Here is a 22057-nt window from a genome sequence, read left to right as displayed (position 1 = left end):
TGATATGCAGTAAGTCTATAGATAGCCTGGTACCTGAGGCCTTCCATCTTCGCTAGCCAAGGGTTTTCGGTCCACTCCGCTCCCCATATGGGGAGCGGAGTGGACCGAAAACCCTTGGCTAGCGAAGATGGAGGCCTTCTTCATCAGATAACTCTATATATATTTGGGGTGTTGCTAAAACAGGGAATTGAAAACGGATCGGAAAACATTTTAGGTAATAGTATTAGGAGGAGGTCAGCATTTTGTAAAACGAAAAGGCTTATGAACAAGGGAAGCAGAAATTACAAAGAGAACGGGAAGACATACTCAGAATCCACCGGTTGATATACTACATACAAATACACAATATTCACATGTATACATGTACATAGATTTGTCTTTAGAGCAAAAAATACTGAAACATATTTTTTCCCCAAAGACGGATCCAACGCGGGAACATGTCACAATATACATGTACATGATATGATTGTTATGATCCACAAGGGGCAATAACATAAAAAGAAAATTAATGATTAGAGACATATATATAATATACAAAGGACATATTTGTGTGGGGGAAAGCAATAATAAAAGGAGACTAGAACATGACTAGATGTAATGCAATACATGTACCATTGCAATAGCATATACATTGCTAATCTCAGCGAGATTCGTCGAGGTTGGATATCTGGATTGACGCTTCTTCCGAAGAGGCGTCAGCCCAAATATCCAGCCTCGACGAATCTCAGCGAAAATACAACGGACCATGCCGACCGAGATTCGAACCCAGGCACCTTGAATTCTCCAGTCAGGTGCTCTACCAACTAAGCTATATGGTCACTAGTGATCGAACCCGGCTGACCGCTACATTCCTCCCTCCTTAAATTGTCTTCGCTCTAGATGAGCAATAAACCCGGGATCTTAATACCTTGGCAGACAGTTGGTCTACGCATAGACGTCTATGGTCTACGGCACTAAATGTAACAGGAAGAGAGAAAATGCAACGGATCAGACCGGGATTCAACCCCCCCCCCCCCCGAACCCCCCCCCCCTCCCCCCGTAATCTCTAGACAGGAGCTCTACCATCTGAGCTATCTGGTCACCGGCGATCGGCTGTACGCTACAATATACATGTATACGACGTAAAGCTGCTTTGCGTCTATATATACATATAGATGTACATATACATGTAATCAGTGGTGGATTTAAGGGGGGAGAGGCGCAGCCGGTCTAAAATTTTCAAATTGAAGGTTTTCGAAAAATGTATATGATAACAGAAGCAATAATTTCTTCCACTCTCGGAGAAATAAATAACAAAATCTTTTGATTTATTGAATTACCTTTTTGGGAGAACTGCTATTTTATTTTTCCAAAACCCCTCAAAATTGATTTGAAATCACGTACCTTATTAAAATGACAGAAAATAATAAAAAGTATACATAGGAGACATATATTTCAAGCCCTATAAAATCTGTAAAATCCAGGAGTTTCCGGGGGCTTCGCCCTTGACCCCCTGCCTCATACAGTTGCGCCCCCTAAACTGCAATCCCCGGGTCCCCCTGGTAATACTTTTAAAATACAAAAGCGGGATGAAAAGTGCGAGAAATCTCGGATCATTTTCTATCGATGGCATTTGGTTGTCACGCAAACGAGATGCTGCATACTAATGATGCTTGGTACTGTTCAACAACCGGGTACGAAATCACTTGGGGCGAATATGTATTTGGTACAAAACAAACTGGGGCAAACGCGGGAGGCGTATCGAGTGTCATTATACCGCATACATCATTATAAAAATAATATATGTTTTAGCAGTATTCATTCAACATATTTCTTCCCATATAAATGGTATATCATATTTTATTTTGTTCAATATTTAGTTTTCTCAAAGCCAAATAACGCGAAAACACGAATTTTCTCTTAAAACCTTTAATACATTAAGCGGCTAACCGGAAGTGAAATAATCAACATGGAGTCGAAAGAGAGAGACATGAACACTAATGGAAAAGATTTGCCTGAAAAAATGGATTGCACGATACCAGATAATGATAAAAGTTTTGAAAAATGCGAAATTGAAGCTAATACGGTGTCTACAGTGAGTTTCAAGATGCCGACTTTGCCATCATTTGCAAAACCCAAACGAAGTGAGGAGAAAGACGTCGGTACTACGAACTGTTTACGGGAAAAGGAGAATAGTACATCTAAATCATCAACTATCAGAGAAGCGAAAGAAGAGATATTGACAGACGAAAACCCTTCTACATCTGTTATAAAGAATTGTTCAAAAGCAGTCAGTAAGTTATCACCTGCTGAACAGCTACAACAATCCCGCATTGCCATTCCATACAAAGAACCGCCTTGGGGTGGAATTTGTGAGGATGAATACAAATGTGAAGTGCTTAAAAATGGAACCATTGTTGACAGCATAAAGTTAGACAAGTCTTACATTGTATTTGGAAGACTACCAAGCTGTGACGTTCCAATGGAACACCCCTCACTGTCAAGACATCATGCTGTGTTGCAGTTCTGTACAACTACCAGTGAAGAGCGAGAGAAAGGATGGTATCTGTATGACTTAGACAGTACACATGGTACCTGGATTAACAAAAACAAAGTGTACCCCAAAAAGTACTATAGAATTAGGGTTGGGCATGTTCTGAAATTTGGTGGGAGTACAAGGTTACATATTTTACAGGTGAGAACTACAACTGCAAACCACTTAGCTCAAAGGTTTTAAAAACAGGTTTTGTCCACCAATAATTGCAACAGAAGTGATAGTACATTTCATTGTCCAAACTGATATTTTATAGCTCAAGTGAGCTTTTCTGATCACCCGTTGTCCGCCGTCCGTCCACAGAGATCGATGCTAACGGTTGTCCGATTGCACAAGGCAGGTGAAAACCCTGTTCAGTCAAGTGAAACCTAATACACACTTGCCCGATTGGACAAGTGATTATTTCAGTAGAAAATGTGATTATTATACAGGGTTGTCAGTGTCACTAACGCAAGAATCTGCATCCTAGATGCAGAAAATTCATTTGGGAATCAAGTTTGTCTGATATGGCGAGTTCCGCGGATGCGTCATGGACTCCGAGTAAAAATCATAATTTTACTTAGAAGCCCTGATATTGTGTATTAATTAAAACTCGTAATAGGAAAAAACCAAGGTAAAACATTACGCTCTAGTGAACCGAAATAATACCTCCGAGTTTACAGTGTCCCAATCCGACTTATTTGTTTAGTGGTAGTCATTTGGGTGCGAATTGGAATATAATATTCAAAAGACAATTAAATAAGATGCAAAATGAAGAACATTTTGCCTCTGGCAGTTATTTATTCTTATTTCTTTATTTGTTTTACAAATCGGGATCTATATTTAAGTATAAATCTTTGTCTTCAGGTAGCCATTTTTAGCCGAGTTGCAACAAAGTTGAACTCGGCTATTGGTTTGGTGATACGGGTGGGCGTGCGGTTGGGCATCAACAATTGGTTTCCGGATGATAACTCAAAAAGTTTACAATCTAATCAAATGAAACTTTGATATATTGTTGGGTACCAGGTAAGGAAGACCCCTATTGATTTTGGAGAAAAATGGTCAAAGGTCAAGGTCACAGTGACCGAAAATAGAATGAAAATTTCAGAAAAATTTGGTTTCCGGATGATAACTCAGAAAGTTAAATCTGAATCAAATAAAACTTTGATATATTGTTGGGTACCAGGTAAGGAGGACCCCTATTGATTTTGGGGGGAAAAGGTCAAAGGTCAAGGTCACAGTGACCGAATATAGAATGAAAATTTCAGAAATATTTGGTTTCTGGATGATAACTCAGAAAGTTTAAATCCAAATCAAATGATACTTAAAGATATTGTTATGTACCAGGTAAGGAAGACCCCTATTGATTTTGGAGAAAATAGGTTAAAGGTCAAGGTCACAATGGCCGAAAATAGATTTAAAATTCTAAAAAGAAATTGGTTTCCGGAGCATAACTCAGAAATATTTTAATTTGAATCAAATGAAACTTGGATATAATGTTGGATAGCAGCAAAGCAAGGCCCCTATTGATTTTGGAGATAAAAGGTCAGTCACAGTGACCGAAAATAGATTGAAAACTTCAGACAAATATGGTTTCTGAACAGTAACTCGAAAAGTTGTAAACTGAAATTAGTTCTTCACAATTACAAATATGCCACATCATTCCTGACTTTACAATGTATCCCATGCAACTTGGCTCATGCACCCCTGGGTGCATATATTGATTTTTATTGGAATCGAAAGTACCGTAGTTTGTAAACTTTGGTACATTTTACAGATCGTCAGCAAACAAAACTAATATGCATCTATTTTAATATCATAATAGTTTGATTAAAATGTTGTTTGATATTGAATAGGGTTGTTGTGATGATAGGAGATTTGGGGAAGTACTACTGTTGGCGTGGGCAATACGCAACTTCTGAGATACCAGCTCTTCTGAGATGGAGGTACGTTCAGTGTTCTGTTGAACGCTTCGGTGGGTACAAGATGTATACATATACTATAGACTAGCAAATACTGATAAAGTAATGAAAGTGTAAATTTTGTTTATATATCAGCTGTTGGTATACATTAAACTGACCATATCAAGGATAATATTTGATTGAATTAGGCCATTAAATTAAATATGAAATTATTTTTTATTTCCTCTTTTGCATGAGTGATATTTTAATCAAAGAAAAATGGTAATTATTGATTTTTGTTTGAGCTATTTTATTATTGTGTGTCCTTGCAGTTTGGGTGGTTGCATGATGTCTGATAATCATCCTTTAGGCAATATGATGAAGGCAGAGATAAGCATTTGTACCCACTGAGTGTGGATGAAAGTATGTTTTGCGTCTCACTGTGTGTAAGAATTCCACACAGGGAAAGAACTATTGGGCAACTCAGAAATTGCGTATTTCCGAGTTGCTCAATAGTTAGTTCCCTTTGTTGAACTCTTGTGCACGGTGAGGCGTAAAATATGTTCTCGTATTCACGCGGTGGGTACAAATGCTGATCACTGCATTCATATATTGCCTAAAGGATGACTACCAGACGTCATGCAACCATTTGAATTGCATGGACACACAATTTTAATGAGTTTATGAGTATTTGATGATAAAATAGCTTAAGTAAAAATCGATAATCACCATCTTTCTTTGATAAAAGTATCACTCGTGTAGCAGAGGAAATAAATGATAATTTCATATTAAATTTTATGGCCTAATTCAAACAAATTATTCTTAAAATGGTCAATTTAATGCATACGAACGGCTGATATAAACAAAATTCACGCTTTCAGAACTTTTATCCTATTTACATAGCCAGTCTATACTGTAAGTATACATCTTGTACCCACTAAAGCGTTCAACAGAATACTGAACGTACCTCCATCACAAAAGAGCTGATATCTCGGAAATTGGATATTAGTCAACCGAGACCAAGTCGCAAATGACTAAAAATAAATCTTAAAATTGATTTGTTTTGTACTGCTTCCATTTAGATTGTCTTTTATAAAAAAGACTCATTAAATATTCATGGGACTCTGACATAAAATTTTCATGGGACTTGTCAGATTTTTATGGGACTCAAGCTGCTTAAAAACTACGAGTTTGGGACTTGTCTTCAATAATTTCTAGTGACAACCCTGTTAAGTAGGTATGCTACACCAGAGAAATTTGATATGGATGAAAAGTGGATATGTACAACAATATTTTGAAATTTAAAACTTTCAAATTCCCTTTATTTAGTCAAAAATGCAGTTTTAGTAAAAAAGCAATCTGAAAACAAAATGTGTTTGTGAAACACAAATGTCCCCGATAATGGCCAATTCTAAAGATGGCCAATGTCACAAGGACAAATATCTTGGTACCAGTAGAAAGATCTTGTCACAAGAAATGCTCACGTGCAATATGAAAGCTCTAATTTTTACCATTTAGAAGTTATGACCAATGTCAATTTCTTTAAAAGTAGATCAAATGTCAAGGTCAAAAGGTTTAGTACCCACGGAAAGGTCTTGTCACAAGGAATACTCATGTGAAATATCAAAGCTCTAGTACTTCTTGTTCAAAAGTTATTAGCAAGGTTAAAGTTTTCAAAAAGTAGGTCAACTCCAAGGTCAAAGGGTAAAAAATTTTGGTACCCACGGAAAGGTCTTGTCACAAGGAATACTCATGTGAAACATCAAAGCTCTAGCGCTACTGTTGAAAAGTTATTAGCAAGGTTAAAGTTTCAGACAGAATGACAGACAGGACAAAAACTATCTCTGCCAGATAGTGCCAATATCACATCTCTGAGAAATGAAACAGTGAAAGTTTATTACAGACAAAAAAGTTGGTGAATGTAATACCTACCTACCTAATCTCCTTCTTGAATGTAAAAAATTATGTTTAATTCCAGGGGCCAGAGGAAGATAGAGAAGAGGAGTCAAATTTGAGTGTGGAGGAGATGAAACAACAGAGAGAAAAACAAATAAGGGAGGCAGAGTTTCTCAGGCAGGCAGAACGGGCTGAGGAGGATAGGAAAATACAGGAACAGAAAGCCAAAGAGGAGGCACGGGGCTGTTCCTGGGGAATGGGTATGGTACATAACTTGACCCAGTTATTATATGCCTGTCACTAGATGGCCATATTATGGTATGGCAATTGTGTCTCTCCGTCTGTCCCACTTCATGTTTGGCTCATAACTTACATGTAAATACTATGAGACCTAGAATCATCAAACTTTTTTAGCTGATACATCTTGGTTAGAGGGTGGACTGCACTTTAAACTGAGTCATTGTGACCTTTGATTTTAAAGATGATATTGCCAAATATGGCAAAATCCTGCCCAACTCGTACCTGGACAATTATTTACTTTAGAATTATCAAACTTTGTCAGTTGATGCATCTTTGGTAAAAGGTGTGTCACACTTTAAATTAAGGTCACTGTGACCTCTAATTAAGATGATATGGCTATATATGTCATAACCCTTTTTTGTGCTCATACAGATAAGAGTCCTAGAATCATCAAACTTTGTGAATTTGTACATCTGTATAGAAATGTAAATTGTTATTTAAAATCAGGTTATCAAAATTTTAAAATGTTATTAATAAGTATCTTAAAAAAACCCAATGTGTTAAGGGAGGTAATCCCTGTTAGAGAGTAATGCAGTAACCCTGTTCAATAATCATTGCATCAAGAAATACCTTTTTTCATAAAATGTCACTACATAACAATGAATATGAATACTTATTTTGTTTCTAACATTAATGATATAGATATATGCAGTACTCTAGATTCCTTATTACTCATGGACGTCAAATTGTGAGAAAATAAATTCGCAAGTGCCCTGTTGATCAAGTGTTTTTGCAGTTATTTTAGCTATATGAAAATAAAAGCGAGAAATATTTTTTCGCGAGTGACATTTCTTGCGAAATTATGCGATAATAAATTCCTCACGTATATTTAGGAATTTACAGTATTGTACTACAAGATTGTCAAAGACTGAACAAGCACATCACAGAACAGACTAAGGAATTGTATCATGGGAGTAATGATCTAAGTTGATGGTGTTTCAAGCAGTTTAATCTGTCCGTCCATTTACGAATCTTGATTATGGAATCAAGTTTGTTAGCTACTATTCTTCCTAAATTCAACCATGTTTTTTCACGCTCAAAAACAAACATTAAAGTTAATCTTAAGACTTCCCTCTTTGATTCAACATCTAGAAAGAAATTTAGAAATTGATCTTAAGCCCAACCTTTTTGTGTGATATCTTGGATCCACCACTGTACTTTCTACAATTACAATGGAAGAAATTTGAAAGATGTAGACAAATTTAATGACAGGAATGATGTAGGCCCTTATTCCTCTTTATAGGCCAATATACTTGGTCCTGTAATATGAAATTATTTTATAAGAATGCTTGAGAAATATTTAGAAATGTCCAGGGGGTTTTATGATTAATTGAATGTAGAATGCAAAGAAAATATTCAAGTTGTAATGAATAGAGAACAAACTGGTTATGCTGTGTGGAAGTGTACACACAAATATTCTAGTTTCCAGCAAAGCGTGATCATTGTCATGAGATCCAGGCATTCTTTATAGTATAGTGATACTGATGCTCTGTAAGGAAATAATTCTTATAAGTTGGTGATTATTTCCAGGTGAAGATGCAGAAGAGGATGAAGGTGACAGCATCATCAACCCTGAGAATGAACAACTATACATAGATGATCCCAAAAAAGCATTGAAAGGATATTTTGAAAGAGAGGGTATGTGGAGCAATGGAAGTTATGCTTTCCGTGAGGTTATGATAGGTCCTTAGTGTGCCTATGCTTGTCATAGAGGTGACTAAACGGGATGGTCCTTCCGATGAGACCGCAAAAACCGAGGCCCTGTGTCACAGCAGGTATGACACAATGAAGATCCCTCCCTGCTCAAAGGCCCTAAGTGGCAAGCATAGGCCTAAATTTTGCAGCCCTGCACCAGCAATATGAGTGAAAATTTCTCGAGTGGGACATTAAACAATATACAACCAACCTTTAAGACCAAATAGGGTCAACCTATTAAGAGAAAATTAAATTGTATACCATAGCAAGTTTTAATATGTACTGACCTATACATGCCTTTCAACTGTTGTTTTACAGGATATGAAGAACCAGAGTATAATATCCAAGAGAATGGTACAGGGAAGTTTAGATGCACCGTGGAGTAAGTCTGCACACAAAGACAAAGCCTTTAGTTAATTGTTTTTATTTTCAGAGTAATGTTTATTGTCTCCGGAGATTAATTCTAGAACTCCTGGTTATTTGTTGTGGTTTTTAGGTTACCGGTGGACACCTCCACAGGAGAACCGATGGTGGCAGAGGCCATTGTGTCTGGAAAGAAGAAGGAAGCAGTGATTCAGTGTGCTCTGGAGGCTTGTCGTATGGTGGACAGGCTGGGTCTGCTAAGGGCAGCCACTCATGGTAAGAATACTGTGTCTACTAAGGGCAGTCACTCATGGTAAAAATACTGTGTCTACTAAGGGCAGCCACTCATGGTAAGAATACTGTGTCTACTAAGGGCATTAATTCATGTTGGAAATTCTGTGTCTACTAAGGGCGGTAACTCATGATATAACATATGAATGTCAAGTCTTTCAATTTTTATTAACCAGTTAATAGTTTATTTTTCGATTGAATACATAGTGACTTGAGTGCAGTTTTAAGAATAAATGATTTTCTTTGAATTCTCAGTTTGGTCAATAGCACACCTATTTGTATATATATATATAGTGGTAAATAAACCATACCTAAAGTTTGAAATAATTTGATAATATTTGATTGTAAACTGGTTACTAAATGGCAGTTTAGTTTATACTAATTTCTCCTCTTCATTAATCTGTCATTGCAAGTTATTTGGCCAAGGATACTGGGGGAGGGGGGGTGTTGAAATTTCAATCTTGTCCAGTCAATAACCCTGTAATGAAGAAAATTAGAAGCTCATACCTGACACACAGGTTGTAATGACAAGGTTGTAAGTCATGACCTTGACCCAACATTATTAGGTCAAGATCACTGGTGAAAAAGCATGGAATTTTCATCTAGCCATAACTTTGTAGTTGATAATAATTAAAAACTCATTTATTGCACAAAGGTTGCTTATGACCATACAGTGTGTCATAGTCTTGATCCAAGGTCATTTTGTTAAAGACAAGGTCAGTTATAACCATAGTCTGGTCCATAACTATGCAATGCAGGGATTGTAGATGTTTGTATGAACATGACATTCAAATATGTTGTGTTTTGAATATTCTCCACGTTGGATGAACCCTGTGATGGGTATGTCCAGATTTGACAGTTAATCTAGTTTTCAGTTGTTGCATCAAACTGAATATTTTATACCCTTAACAGAAAGTCGGAAGAGGAAGAAGAAGAACTGGGAGGATGATGATTTCTATGACAGTGATGAAGACATATTCCTGGATAGGACAGGAGACATAGAGAAGAAGCGAAAACAGAGAATGCAGAAAGCTGGAAAACTCAACAACCAAGTGGAAACTTATGAGTCTTTGGTAATAATCTGTGATTGGCTTTATTTGTTTGGTAACTCAGTAGAGCACCTGCATTGTTTCCGGATTTTAGTTCTAGTGAAGCCAACACTTTTCTTTCGGTGTTCACATTAGATTGATACCCAAGGCTATCACATTTTAAATCGGGATAGTAATATTTAATTTTGGAGTAGTCTAATTTATACAGTATTTTATTATGATAATTCATAATAGGATTGGACAGCAGGCATTGCCTGTATATAAGTCCTCTCTGTAATTTTGGAGTAGTCTGATGGGCAAATTAATTTCTTTCAGAAAAGTGTGTAAATGTATAATATGTGGCAGGGATATCATTTTAGGCTTCTAAACGTGTGTGTTCGTGTATGTAATTTTACAGATGGAAAAATTTAGCAGCATACAGAAAGAAATAAAGGAGATTGAAGAAAATCTAGCCCAGGCAAAGAAAGGTAACCAACTACATTGTACTATATTTGAAAGATTTACATGTATAGTGAAAAACATATATGAGAGAAATTATTGTTAATCATAAATACTAGTAGAAAAAAGTTTTATAGTTCCTATGAGTTTGGTATTTTATGCAAATAAATATCAGAGTTTTGGAAAGGAATTCATTCTTGAACCTGACAAAATCATTTTACAACATAAATTCAGAGATGGAGGCCATGCAAGATGACGGAGTGGATGCTCTGGATGCCTACATGTCAGCCATTAAGTCTGGAGCCATGGACACCAAGACGAAGATGAAGCTGAAGAGACAACTTCTAGAACTGAAAAAAGAGGAACAGAAGCTGCAGAAGATTATCAATGTGGCCAAGCCTGCAGCCATGCCAGAACTAAAAAGGCACACATATTCACATTCCTGCCTCAAATATTTTATGATTAATTCAAGACAATTGCATAGTAATATGTTTGGCACCACTCTAAGGCATTTCATTATTTTAAATAATCTGTACACAAGGTGCAGAGCTTTCTGTCTAATAATAGAATCTACCTTATGTCTGTCATCTTTTCTCCAATTTTAAAAGTTCATACATGCATATATAAAGACTATTCACTTGATTCCTTTGTATTTAGTAACAGTGCTTCAGTAAAGGCAAAGACGGACAAAGCCCCTTTCACCTTTGGTAGACTGAGGAAACCGATGGGAAAAACTGAGTCGAAGGTACATGTACTGAGCTTTTTCAAAACAGATATTTCACAACTGTGAACTTTTGATGTGTACAATTCAAGGTTGTCCATAAGATTTTAAAGAAAAACAGTGATATAAAAAAAAATATATGTGATGTTTATACCACTAACTTAAGGTCTGAGTAAGTGAAATCATTAGGCAAATGGATGTGAAAAATCTTAGGGGAAACACTGCACTGAAGCTAAATATTTTCTAACCCATAGGCTTGTTAGTTTTACAGTTCTTTTTGCAGTCCCCGCCTTTGAAACCTGAAAGTAGCGATGACATTGTCGAGGAGGAGGAAGAGGAAATAGAAACTGCCATGGAAACCACAGAAACAAGCAGTTCCTTGGATACCCCAGCAAAGACACCTGGGGCAGAGAGCAGGACAAGTGTGATGGATGATAGCAACTCTAAGGGTGAAAGAGCTAAAATTGCAGAGGGTGGCAAAAGTATTCATAAGACTTCTAAATCAGAAGATAAAACGGTGCCTTTAGTTAAGGGTCCTGCCATGCCTCCTCCTGAATTAAGAGAAGACAACAATGTTAAAACTGTACCAGCACAGGAGAACAAAAAATCAGAGAAACAGAGGAAAATGAAACCTTTCCCCATGGTATGAATAAGAGAATACTTTGCATGTAATGCAGTATACATTTTTAGTAGGGATGGCAAACTTTGACTGGTTAATTGGTTAATCAGTCGGAACAATGATAATAGTTGACCAAAAATAATAAGTAAGTGTATTTATTTGAAAAAGTTTTATTTCAAGATTTATTTCCAGAATTATTTTTTTTTTACCTCTGAACAGCATTACATTTGATGTTAATGAAGGCTCTATAGTTGAAAATTTGTCAATTTGGCACATGTTGATTACTGTTTAAACACCCCTTTATAGCAAATGAATACAAAATTGCTATTGAGTAGTGATAAAAAAATTTCCACACAACATTATTCATATAATAACAGTCAGGGTTTTAATATGCCCTTACAAACCCACCTGACTAGGGATACAGGGTATACTGACAAAGTTGTCTTTCCTCATCAGTTGTGGATCAAATTATATTCCTTGAATTCAGTACTGATGATAGTGGCAATGTGGTGTGAACTCTATGAATTATTCGTTGTATGTATTCAATATCTCGGTCAATTTGAATGCTTTATTATTTTCTCTTTTCTCAAAATTTAGATAAATTCATATAATATATTTTTGTGAAATAGAGTTTATTTGTTTATATGATTGGGTTTACTTGAGATAGCAAAGCAAATGTATATAGTTAACCAATTCATCGGTCAGAATGTGTTGCAATTCTGTAACCGATTGCCATCCCAAATTTATAACCTGATTAAACTAAACTTTGGCCTTCTACACTTGCAGTAAAGATGTAATGTTAAATAAAGGACCTTTCTTCTATAATGCAATTTGAATTCTTGCAGGTCAAAAAGGTAGAAAAACTGGGACCTTCCTACAACACGGAGGATCCAGACTACGCAGTGTGGGTCCCGCCAAACAGTAAGTTCCTGTGTTGTTTAAGAGATCAATGAATAAAAAAAAGCTATATGAATTAGTGTCAATGCTGAATTTGGATATACATGTATTTTTATTTTACTAAAACCTGGAATGATAATCAGTGACACAAAATGCATAAATTCACATTGACTAGTGCTCAAGTGAGATATTCTGATCATTTTTTGCCCGGTGTCAGTCAATTTGTTAACATTTAACTTTTAACATTTTGGACTCCTCCAGAACAACAGGGACAATTTCATCCAAACTTGCCACAACACATACTTAGAGAATTAAAGTTTGTTAAACAAAGTGCACACCCTGTTTGAAGTGGAGGTAATCAAAAGTTGGGGAAAAAACTTAAAATCTTATTCTCAAGAACCATTGGGCAATTTGCTATCAAACTTGGCACAAATTATCGTTTATAGATGAAGGGGAATCAATTTTATTCAAATGATGTATATTGTATATTGCCTAACGTCCCTCTCGAGAACATTTCACTCATATGGAGATGTCACCACTGCTGGTGAAGGGCTGCAAAATTTAGGCCTTCACTCAAATGAAGGACCATGCTACCTCCAAAGGAGAGATAATTTTAAAAAGGGTGGGATCATTTAAAAATCTTCTTAAGAGCCACTAGGCCAGAAAAGTTTGAATTGATATCAAATGTAATTAAAATTAGATCCTTTGATCCACTCACGTATATCGCTACACACATGTGATTTTGATATGATTTAGTGTAGTCCTACTTATCTTGAAAACAATAGCGAAAATACATGACAAATCCTATAAATCTACTTCTCCAGAACCAGCTGGCCAATTTCAATCAAAATTGGTACAAATCATCCTTGAGTGAAGAGGATTCAAATTTTTTTAAATGAAGGGCCATGACCCCTTCAAAGAGGATATGATTAAAGAAATGCAAAAGTAGGTTGGAGTCATATAAAAAAAATTTGTCAAGAACCACTGGGTCAGACAAGTTAAAATTTACATTGCAGCTTCCTGACATAGTGTAGATTCAAGTCTGTTAAAATCATGGCCCCTGGGAGTTGGTTGGGGCCACATTAGGGATTAAAGTTTTACATGTGAATATACAGGGAAAATCTTTAAAAATCTTCTCAAGAACCGCTGGGCCAGACAAGTTCAAATTTACATGGCAGCTTCCTGACACAGTTTGTATTCAAGTTCGTAAAACTTATGGCCATGGGGGGTAGGATGGGGATCAAAAGTTTTACGTGCAAATATTTAGGGAAAATCTTTAAATATGGGACAAGGTGATCCAGGTGAGCAATGTGGCCCGTGGGCCTCTTGTTTTGCTTGTTTGGGTTTTTGGTTGTTTTTTTTTTTTTTTGCTTTTTAATCTTTGCTTTTTTTTCTTTTCCAGACCAGTCAGGTGATGGAAAGACGCATCTTAATGAAAAGTTTGGTTACTAATGTCACATTGTTTTTGTAAAATAAAAATTATGAATATTTATTGTTTCTTTAAATGAAATCATATAAACTGGAGGAAAACTGGTGCACAATTAAAAATTCTTATTCATACATTTATGGAATTGTTATGAAGAAATAAATCATCACTATTTATCCAAGAGAATCTGGGGCATTTCTGTAATGATATGGGTATAAATATGTCTGGTTGTCATGGCTAATCAGTCCGACTTCATTCAAAAGGTTTTGAAAAACATTTCAATACTGGTTTTTCATGTCGGGGTTTTTATGCCCCCCCCCCCCCCCCCCTGAGATCGAAGATCGGGGGGGGGGGGGCATATTGTTTTTGTCCTGTCTGTCATTCTGTCTGAAACTTTAACCTTGCTAATAACTTTTGAACAGTAAGTGGTAGAGCTTTGATATTTCACATGAGTATTCCTTGTGACAAGACCTGTCCGTGGGTACCAACATTTTTGACCCTGTGACCTTGATCTTGGAGTTTGACCTACTTTTTGAAAATTTTAACCTTGCTAATAACTTTTGAACAGTAAGTGATGGAGCTTTGATATTTCACATGAGTATTCCTTATGACGAGACCTTTCCGTGGGTACCAACTGTTTTGACCCTGTACCTTGACCTTGGAGTTTGATCTACTTTTTGAAAATTTTAACCTTGATTATAACTTTTGAACAGTAAGTGGTAGAGCTTTGATATTTCACATGAGTGTTCCTTGTGGGAAGACCTTTCCGTTGGTACTAAACCTTTTGACCTTGACATTTGACTTACTTTTAATTTTTTTTTTTTACATTGGTCATAACTTCTAAATGGTAAATATTAGAGCTTTCATATTGCACTTGAGCATTTCTTGTGACAAGATCTTTCTACTGGTACCAAGATATTTGTCCTTGTGACCTTGGCCATCTTCGGAATTGGCCATTATCGGGGGCATTTGTGTTTCACAAACACATCTTGTTTTTTTCCCATTGATATCAGTTTTACAAAGAATACAAAATAATCAAGGAAAATGATGGCATTCAATAACAAGAGTACCGCAAACAGTACATAATACGCCCGTGAAATGCTTACATAGGGTGTTTTTCTTGTGCTATAATTTGTATAACTTTGCTTCAGGTAGTATCAGCCATCATGAGGCTGTGACAAACTTTCATATGAACAAAGGGTCTTAGCATAAAACTCGAGATTTCCTCAAAATGGACCAAGTTCAACAACCTGTAATTTTTTCAATAATGGAAGAAAATCAAAATCTTTCCCCAGATGCACATCTTCAATACCCATACAAACACTTCACAAAATACGATGGTCCTCACTTGAAAACTGTGGGAGGAGTTGGGCAAACAAATTATGTGCCCTCCATAGAATATTAATTTCCAAATAGACTAAGTTCAACAACCTGTAATTTTCTCCAAAATTGTAGAAAATCAAAATCCATCCCACATGCACATCTTCAATACCCATACAAACACTCCACAAAATAAGAAGGTCCTCACTTGAAAACTGTGGGAGGAGTAGGGCGTACATATTATGTACCCTCCATAGAATATTAATTTCCAAATAAAGGGGCAAAACTCCTGGAAAAAAGGTCGAAATGGATCAAAATTGCAGTATGATCTAGAGTGACCTACAATGAAGCTACACAGCAAGTTTCAATATGATATGTGAAAGGGAAATGAAATTATAAAGACGGGCGTATAAAAAAAGTCACAAAAATATTCCTATTACATGTACTTCACGATTATATATCAGTGGCAGAGAGGAAAATTTTATTAGTCCTCTACCAGTGTAGCTGGTGTTTGCTGTTCGCCCCTCTCTCACAATTTAGTTTTTGGACTTTTTTCATCATGCTTTGATTTTGGAAGCTGAAATTTAGTATGTGGTTTACTCCATGTTTATTATTATTATTATTATTATTATATATATATATATATATATATATATATATATATATATATATATAGTTTAGTGATTTTTGTGAGATTTCTGGGACTTTGTGTCAAGTATAGTTTTCTGGACTTTTTTCCTTAACTTAGGAATCAGAAATTTTATAACGTGGTTATCGAATAAGTGGATACACATTAGGTTTTGCTTTTGTTACAGTTGAATAACTTGAATTATTCCAACAACAAGATGTGTTTGTGAAACACAAATGCCCCCGATAATGGCCAATTCCGAAGATGGCCAAAGTCACAAGGACAAATATCTTGGTACCAGTAGAAAGATCTTGTCACAAGAAATGCTATGTACAATATGAAAGCTCTAATATTTACCATTTAGAAGTTATGACCAATGTAAATTTTTTTGTCAAATGTCAAGGTCAAAAGGTTTAGTACCAACGGGAAGGTCTTGTCAAAGGTCTGTCACTTACTGTTCAAAAGTTATTAGCAAGGTTAGAAGTTTTCAAAAAGTAGGTTAAACTCCAAGGTGAAAGGGTAAAAAAATGTTGGCACCCACGGCAATAAGGAATACTCATGTGAAATATCTATGGCACGCCAAATTCACAAAAATGAGCTAAACATAGTTTCACAGTTGATAAACTAGGTTTATCGACTGTAAACTATAGTTTACGGACCGTAAACTATAGTTAACGACGTTAATCTATATTTCACATCTGTAAACCATAGTTAACAGATAATCTATGTTTCACAAGCGTAAACTATAATTAACAATGAAAACAATCATCAGCAATTGCAAAACATAGTTTATCTGATAAATACGGTTTCATGATTATAAACTACGGTTTACAAGTCATAGTTTATCTGATAAATATAGTATCACAATTTGTGAAACTAGGATTAACAATTGTGAACTATAGTTAACGAATGCATTATATATTATTACACGGTGTATTTAGTGGATGAATATACCAACAGGCGCTTGCTTAATAATTTGCATAGTAATTTTGTTTAATTAAAAATATCAAGCAAGCCCGTGTTGGCATCATCCGGCTTTGTCACCCCCCCCCCCCCGCCCCCGATTTTGATAGTACATTGTTTCACAAATGAAGAAGAAATAGATAAGATAACATACTGAAAAAGACTTGAATTATAATTGAACCCCCTTTCAAATCCTATTACTTTATTCTGGCTGGTATCGTAAGAAACGATTTTAGGAGCCCATCCAATGAATAAAATGTACACCCCCCGAAAACAACATTGTAAAAGATAAAAAAAAAAAAAATTGAACAATTTTCCCCAAACATAGCCTTTTTAAATCGAACGTGCTTTTAATCGAACTACATATGTTTAAGATAACTGAATTTGAATTTGAATTTAGTTCTACACCTGGTACAATATACATTTATGTATCACATCAAATTTTAAAGCGCACGGGTCCGGTGTAGAAAAAAGTTTTGCCTCATTTGGGATGAATCTATGTGAAAGTTCGTACATTTAACGATATCCTGCGGATTAGTATTGAAACTGAAGAGATACAGCGCGAAAGAAAGATTGAAACAAAACCAATGGTAACTAGAGTGAAGTTTACGACCAATAGTAAGAGGAATTAACAGATTTATTTCATAATATATGAAATAACTAAAAAGCTAAAACAGAATTTATGCTTGAATGGAATTGAATTAATCCAAATGTTAAGCTATACAAGTATTTAGTCTAGAAATTAACTGCCAGAAGTCCTCCCTATTTAGGATTGGAGTGCTGCGGTTACTAAGTCTCCTAATTTCAAAATTCTTGTAAAATGCTTTGTAAATTCTTATACTAACGTTTAACTAAATTCGTTTAATCAATTTATGATGTAAAATTTTAAGATAAAGTTGTTTGATCGCTTGTAAACAATTCCCAAATTGTTGATTTTAATCAAAATGAACCCCCCCCCCCCCCCCCCCCCCGATTTTTACCGTTATCTTATCTACATTAATCATTCTAATTCTTAAATTCCGTTCCATTTTCCGTTCCGCGTTTTAGCAACACTCTGATGGCTGCAATCCCGGGCGAAGATTTTGCTTTTACCGCATGTGAAATCATATACAGGTAGCAAAAACCAAACACAATAAATTGATGAAATATGCGTGCTAGACTTGATTTCGCCTCTCGGCAACTTGATAATGTTACCCCAACCATCTCTTCAACCTTTCCCGCCATTTAAACACTAGAAGTATTTTGCTTGGTTAAAAAATAGGGTTACATCATTTCAATGACAATGCAACAGGGAGAAGTCATTATGATTACCGGGGGGAAAATCTAAAGAGATATCTCTAGGTTAAAGAGATATCTCTTTTTGAAAATTTAGAGATATCTCTCTAACTTAAAGAGATATCTCTTTTTACATTGATAGAGAGATATCTCTTTACGCTAGAGAGGTATCTCTTTAGCTTTGAGAGATATCTCTCAAAGAGAAAGAGATATCTTCCAAGTGTAGAGATATCTCCCAAGCGTAGAGATATCTTTAAACAAGAGATATCTTTTGTTTAAAGAGATATCTCTTTTGGTTAAAGAGATATCTCCCAAGCGTAAAAAGATATCTAACTTACAGAGATATCTCTTTAATCAAGAGATATCTCTCTTATTTAAAGAGATATCTTATTTTACGAATAAATAGTAAAAGGGCTTGCCATATAGGTAGAAGCAAAATGGTAATCTTTATATGCTTCAATGTGCAGAATACTGAAGGCAAGATTGATCCTAACACTGCAATAGAACTCACGACTGAGGATACAAATGAACAGTTGTTCGATGTGACGATGAAAACATCTTTTTTCGGACGATCCTCAGCAAATTTTGAATATTAAAATTCAAAGTGATCGATTTGAAATTTCAAGGGGACTGCATGCTGAATGTTATGCAAACAACTTGACTTGGGAGCAGCAGGGGAAATGTATTGTTTTGCAATACTTAGAGAATGCTTGTTTCTACAGAAAAGATTATTTAATGAATATATACATATATGTATACACTAAAATAGCTATACTCAAAAGTATCAATATGGTTACCAAACATGAATCTGCACAATGTCAGAGAGCTGCCTGGTAAATTTGAACTTTATTTAACTTTAAATCCCCCCCCCTTATATTTACATGTAAAACTTTGATCTCCTATTGTAGCCCCATCCTATTCCCAGGGACCATGATTTTAACAAACTTGAATTTGCACTATGTCAGGAAGCTTTCATGTAAATTCTTAAATGACCCCACCCTACTTTTGCGAATATCTCCCCTCTGAAGGGGGCATGGCCCTTCATTTGAACCTTCACCCAAGGATGCTTTTGGCCAGTTTTGGTTGAAATTGGCCCAGCAGTTCTGGAGAAGTCGAAAATGTAAAAAGTTTACAGATGGACAACAGGCGATCAGAAAAGCTCACTTGAGCTAGAAAAGGTTTGTCACATGGAATGCATAGGTAAGCTCTATCACTCACTATACAAACGTTACGAGTAAGGTTAATATTTTGAAATTTGGGTCAATCTCCAGTACGAAATGCAAGGCATCTATATGCAAATTATGAAGTCCTCTCATAAAATGTTGAATAGGTTAGGTTTCCTTAAAACTCTCAAGGTAATAAACTTTGGTACCTAAACAACCGTCTTGTCACACAGAATGTGCATATCAAATACAAGAACTCGATCTCACACCATTCAAAAGTTATGAGCAAGCTGGTTCAAGTTTCAGATATACAGGACAATGCTCAGACTCAACAAGAGGCCCATGGGCCACATCGCTCACCTTGGTCCATATCAGAAGACTTTCCATATATATTTGCATGTAAAACCGTAGTCCCTATTATGGCCCCAACCTACCCCTGGAGGCCATGGTTTTTACAAACTTGAATCTACACTATGTCAGAAAGCTTTCATGTAAATGTGAACTTCTTTGGCCCAATGGTTCTTGAGAACAAGATTTTTCCTATATATTTGTATGTAAAACTTTGATCCTCCCTTGTGGCCCCATCCTACCCCCAGGGGCCATGATTTGAACAAACTTGAATCTGCACTATATCAGAAAGCTTTCATGTAAATATCAGCTTTTCTGGCTCAGTGGTTCTTGAGAAGAAGATTTTTAAAGATTTTCCCTATATATTTGTATGTAAAACTTTGATCCCCTATTGCGGCCTCATCCGACCCCCGGGGGCCAGGATTTTAACAAACTTGAATCTGCATTGTCAGAAAGCCTTCATGTAAATATAAGTTTTTCTGGCTCAGTGATTCTTGAGAAGATTTTCTCTATATATTTGTATGTAAAACTTTGATCCCCTATTGTGGCCCCAGGGGGCCATTGTTTTAACAAACTTGAATCTGCACTATATCAGGAAGCTTTCATGTAAATCTCAGCTTTTCTGGCTCAGTGATTCTGGAGAAGAAGATTTTTAAAGATTTTTCCTAAATATTTGTATGTAAAATTTTGATCCCCTATTGTGGCCCCATCCGACCCCCGGGGGCCAGGATTTTAACAACTTAGAATCTGCACTATATCAGGAAGCTTTCATATAAATATCAGCTTTTCTGGCTCAGTGGTTCTTGAGAAGATTTTTTCCTATATATTTGTATGTAAAACTTTGATCCCCTATTGTGGCTCCATCCGACCCCTGGGGGCCAGGATTTTAACAATTTAAAATCTGCACTATATCAAGAAGCTTTCATATAAATCTCAGCTTTTCTGGCTCAGTGGTTCTTGAGAAGAAGATTTTTCCTGTATATTTGTATGTAAAACTTTGATTCCCTATTGTGGCCCCATCTGACCCCCGGGGTCCAGGATTTTATCAATTTAGAATCTGCACTATATCAGGAAGCTTTCATATAAATATCAGCTTTTCTGGCTCAGTGGTTCTTGAGAAGATTTTTCCTGTATATTTGTATGTAAAACTTTGATCCCCTATTGTGGCCCCATCCAACCCCCGGATTTTAACAATTTAGAATCTGCACTACCTAATAAAGCTTATCTATAAATTTCATCTTTTCTGGCCTAGTGGTTCTTGATTAGATTTTTTAATGACCCTACTCTATTTTTACCTTTTCTTGATTATCTCCCCTTGGAAGGTGGCCTGGCCCTTTATTTTAACAATTTAGAATTCCCTTTACCTAAGGATGCTTTGAGCCAACTTTGGTTGAAATTGGCCCAGTGGTTTTTGAGAAGAAGTCAAAAATGTTAGTTTACAGACGGACGGCTGATCAGAAAAGCTCACTTCAGCTAAAAACTTAAATCCACACAATTTATGAACATTTGCATAGGATTTAATATCGCTCCTGCTACGCTTGAATGCAAAACTTTGAGGGCGATGATTTGAACAAACTTGAATGTACTCCATGTCAGGAAGCTTTTTGAAGAACTAGAGCCACGAATAACAACTACATCATCATGAACGTAACCACCTTTGGCAATATCGACTTCTTGGGCCTTGTTAGCCGATTAAATATAGCGAGCAGCACACTGGATGTCAGGATCAATCAAGTATGCACCGGATCATCAGTAAATAATGGACTCATCAAAAGGAAGCATGATAAACAAGGTTTTTTCTACAATAGAATTTTGGCTCCCCCCCCCCCCCTTGCATTCTTTTGAATATAGTTCAAGTCAGGTTTAGTGGGAATATTGAAATGAACTTGGGATTTCTGTAATCCTTGTTCAGGACATTTACATTTACCTGCCTCCCCTCTCGAGGAATTTAAAATACTTTTAATGTTTGAAGAAAAAGTGGAGGGTTAAAATTGGAGGCGATACTGTACTGTATTCTAGAAATAGCTCAATGTATTGTATATAATAGGAAAGTAGAGGGAAATTGCAAATAGTTAATGAGGCAGGTAAAGTGTAAATATCTCACAAACAAGGATTTTACCCACAAAAATCTTAACTCTATGTGAACAGAGATATCATATGTCATACATAGTGATTATGCTGCGTTTGTTAAATTTGGGATGAACAAGCACATCAAACACACAATAAAGTTTCTTAATTAAATGACAAACAAC

The 22057-nt window shown here is 36.0% G+C and overlaps 1 protein-coding gene across 2 annotated transcripts; it reads left to right on the top strand.

The window, feature by feature from the left end:
- Positions 1-1928: 1928 nt before the first annotated feature.
- Positions 1929-14174, top strand: LOC125649008 (kanadaptin-like). Of its 2 annotated transcripts, none has more exons than XM_048876140.2 (12): positions 1929-2674; positions 6392-6569; positions 8140-8247; positions 8623-8686; positions 8801-8943; positions 9871-10031; positions 10405-10474; positions 10680-10869; positions 11103-11190; positions 11450-11809; positions 12631-12706; positions 14085-14174. In XM_048876140.2, the coding sequence occupies exons 1-12, from the start codon at positions 1949-1951 to the stop codon at positions 14132-14134; spliced, it is 2214 nt and encodes a 737-aa protein (XP_048732097.1). In that variant the 5' UTR covers positions 1929-1948; the 3' UTR covers positions 14135-14174. The 2 variants fall into 2 exon arrangements, with proteins under 2 accessions (XP_048732097.1, XP_048732096.1); XM_048876139.2 differs by having other exon boundaries at positions 11438-11809.
- Positions 14175-22057: the final 7883 nt, after the last annotated feature.

The sequence above is a fragment of the Ostrea edulis genome, chromosome 5 (genome assembly GCF_947568905.1).
Source record: "Ostrea edulis chromosome 5, xbOstEdul1.1, whole genome shotgun sequence".
In the NCBI taxonomy this organism is placed as follows: domain Eukaryota; kingdom Metazoa; phylum Mollusca; class Bivalvia; order Ostreida; family Ostreidae; genus Ostrea; species Ostrea edulis.
This window is presented reverse-complemented; position numbering and strand designations above follow the sequence as displayed.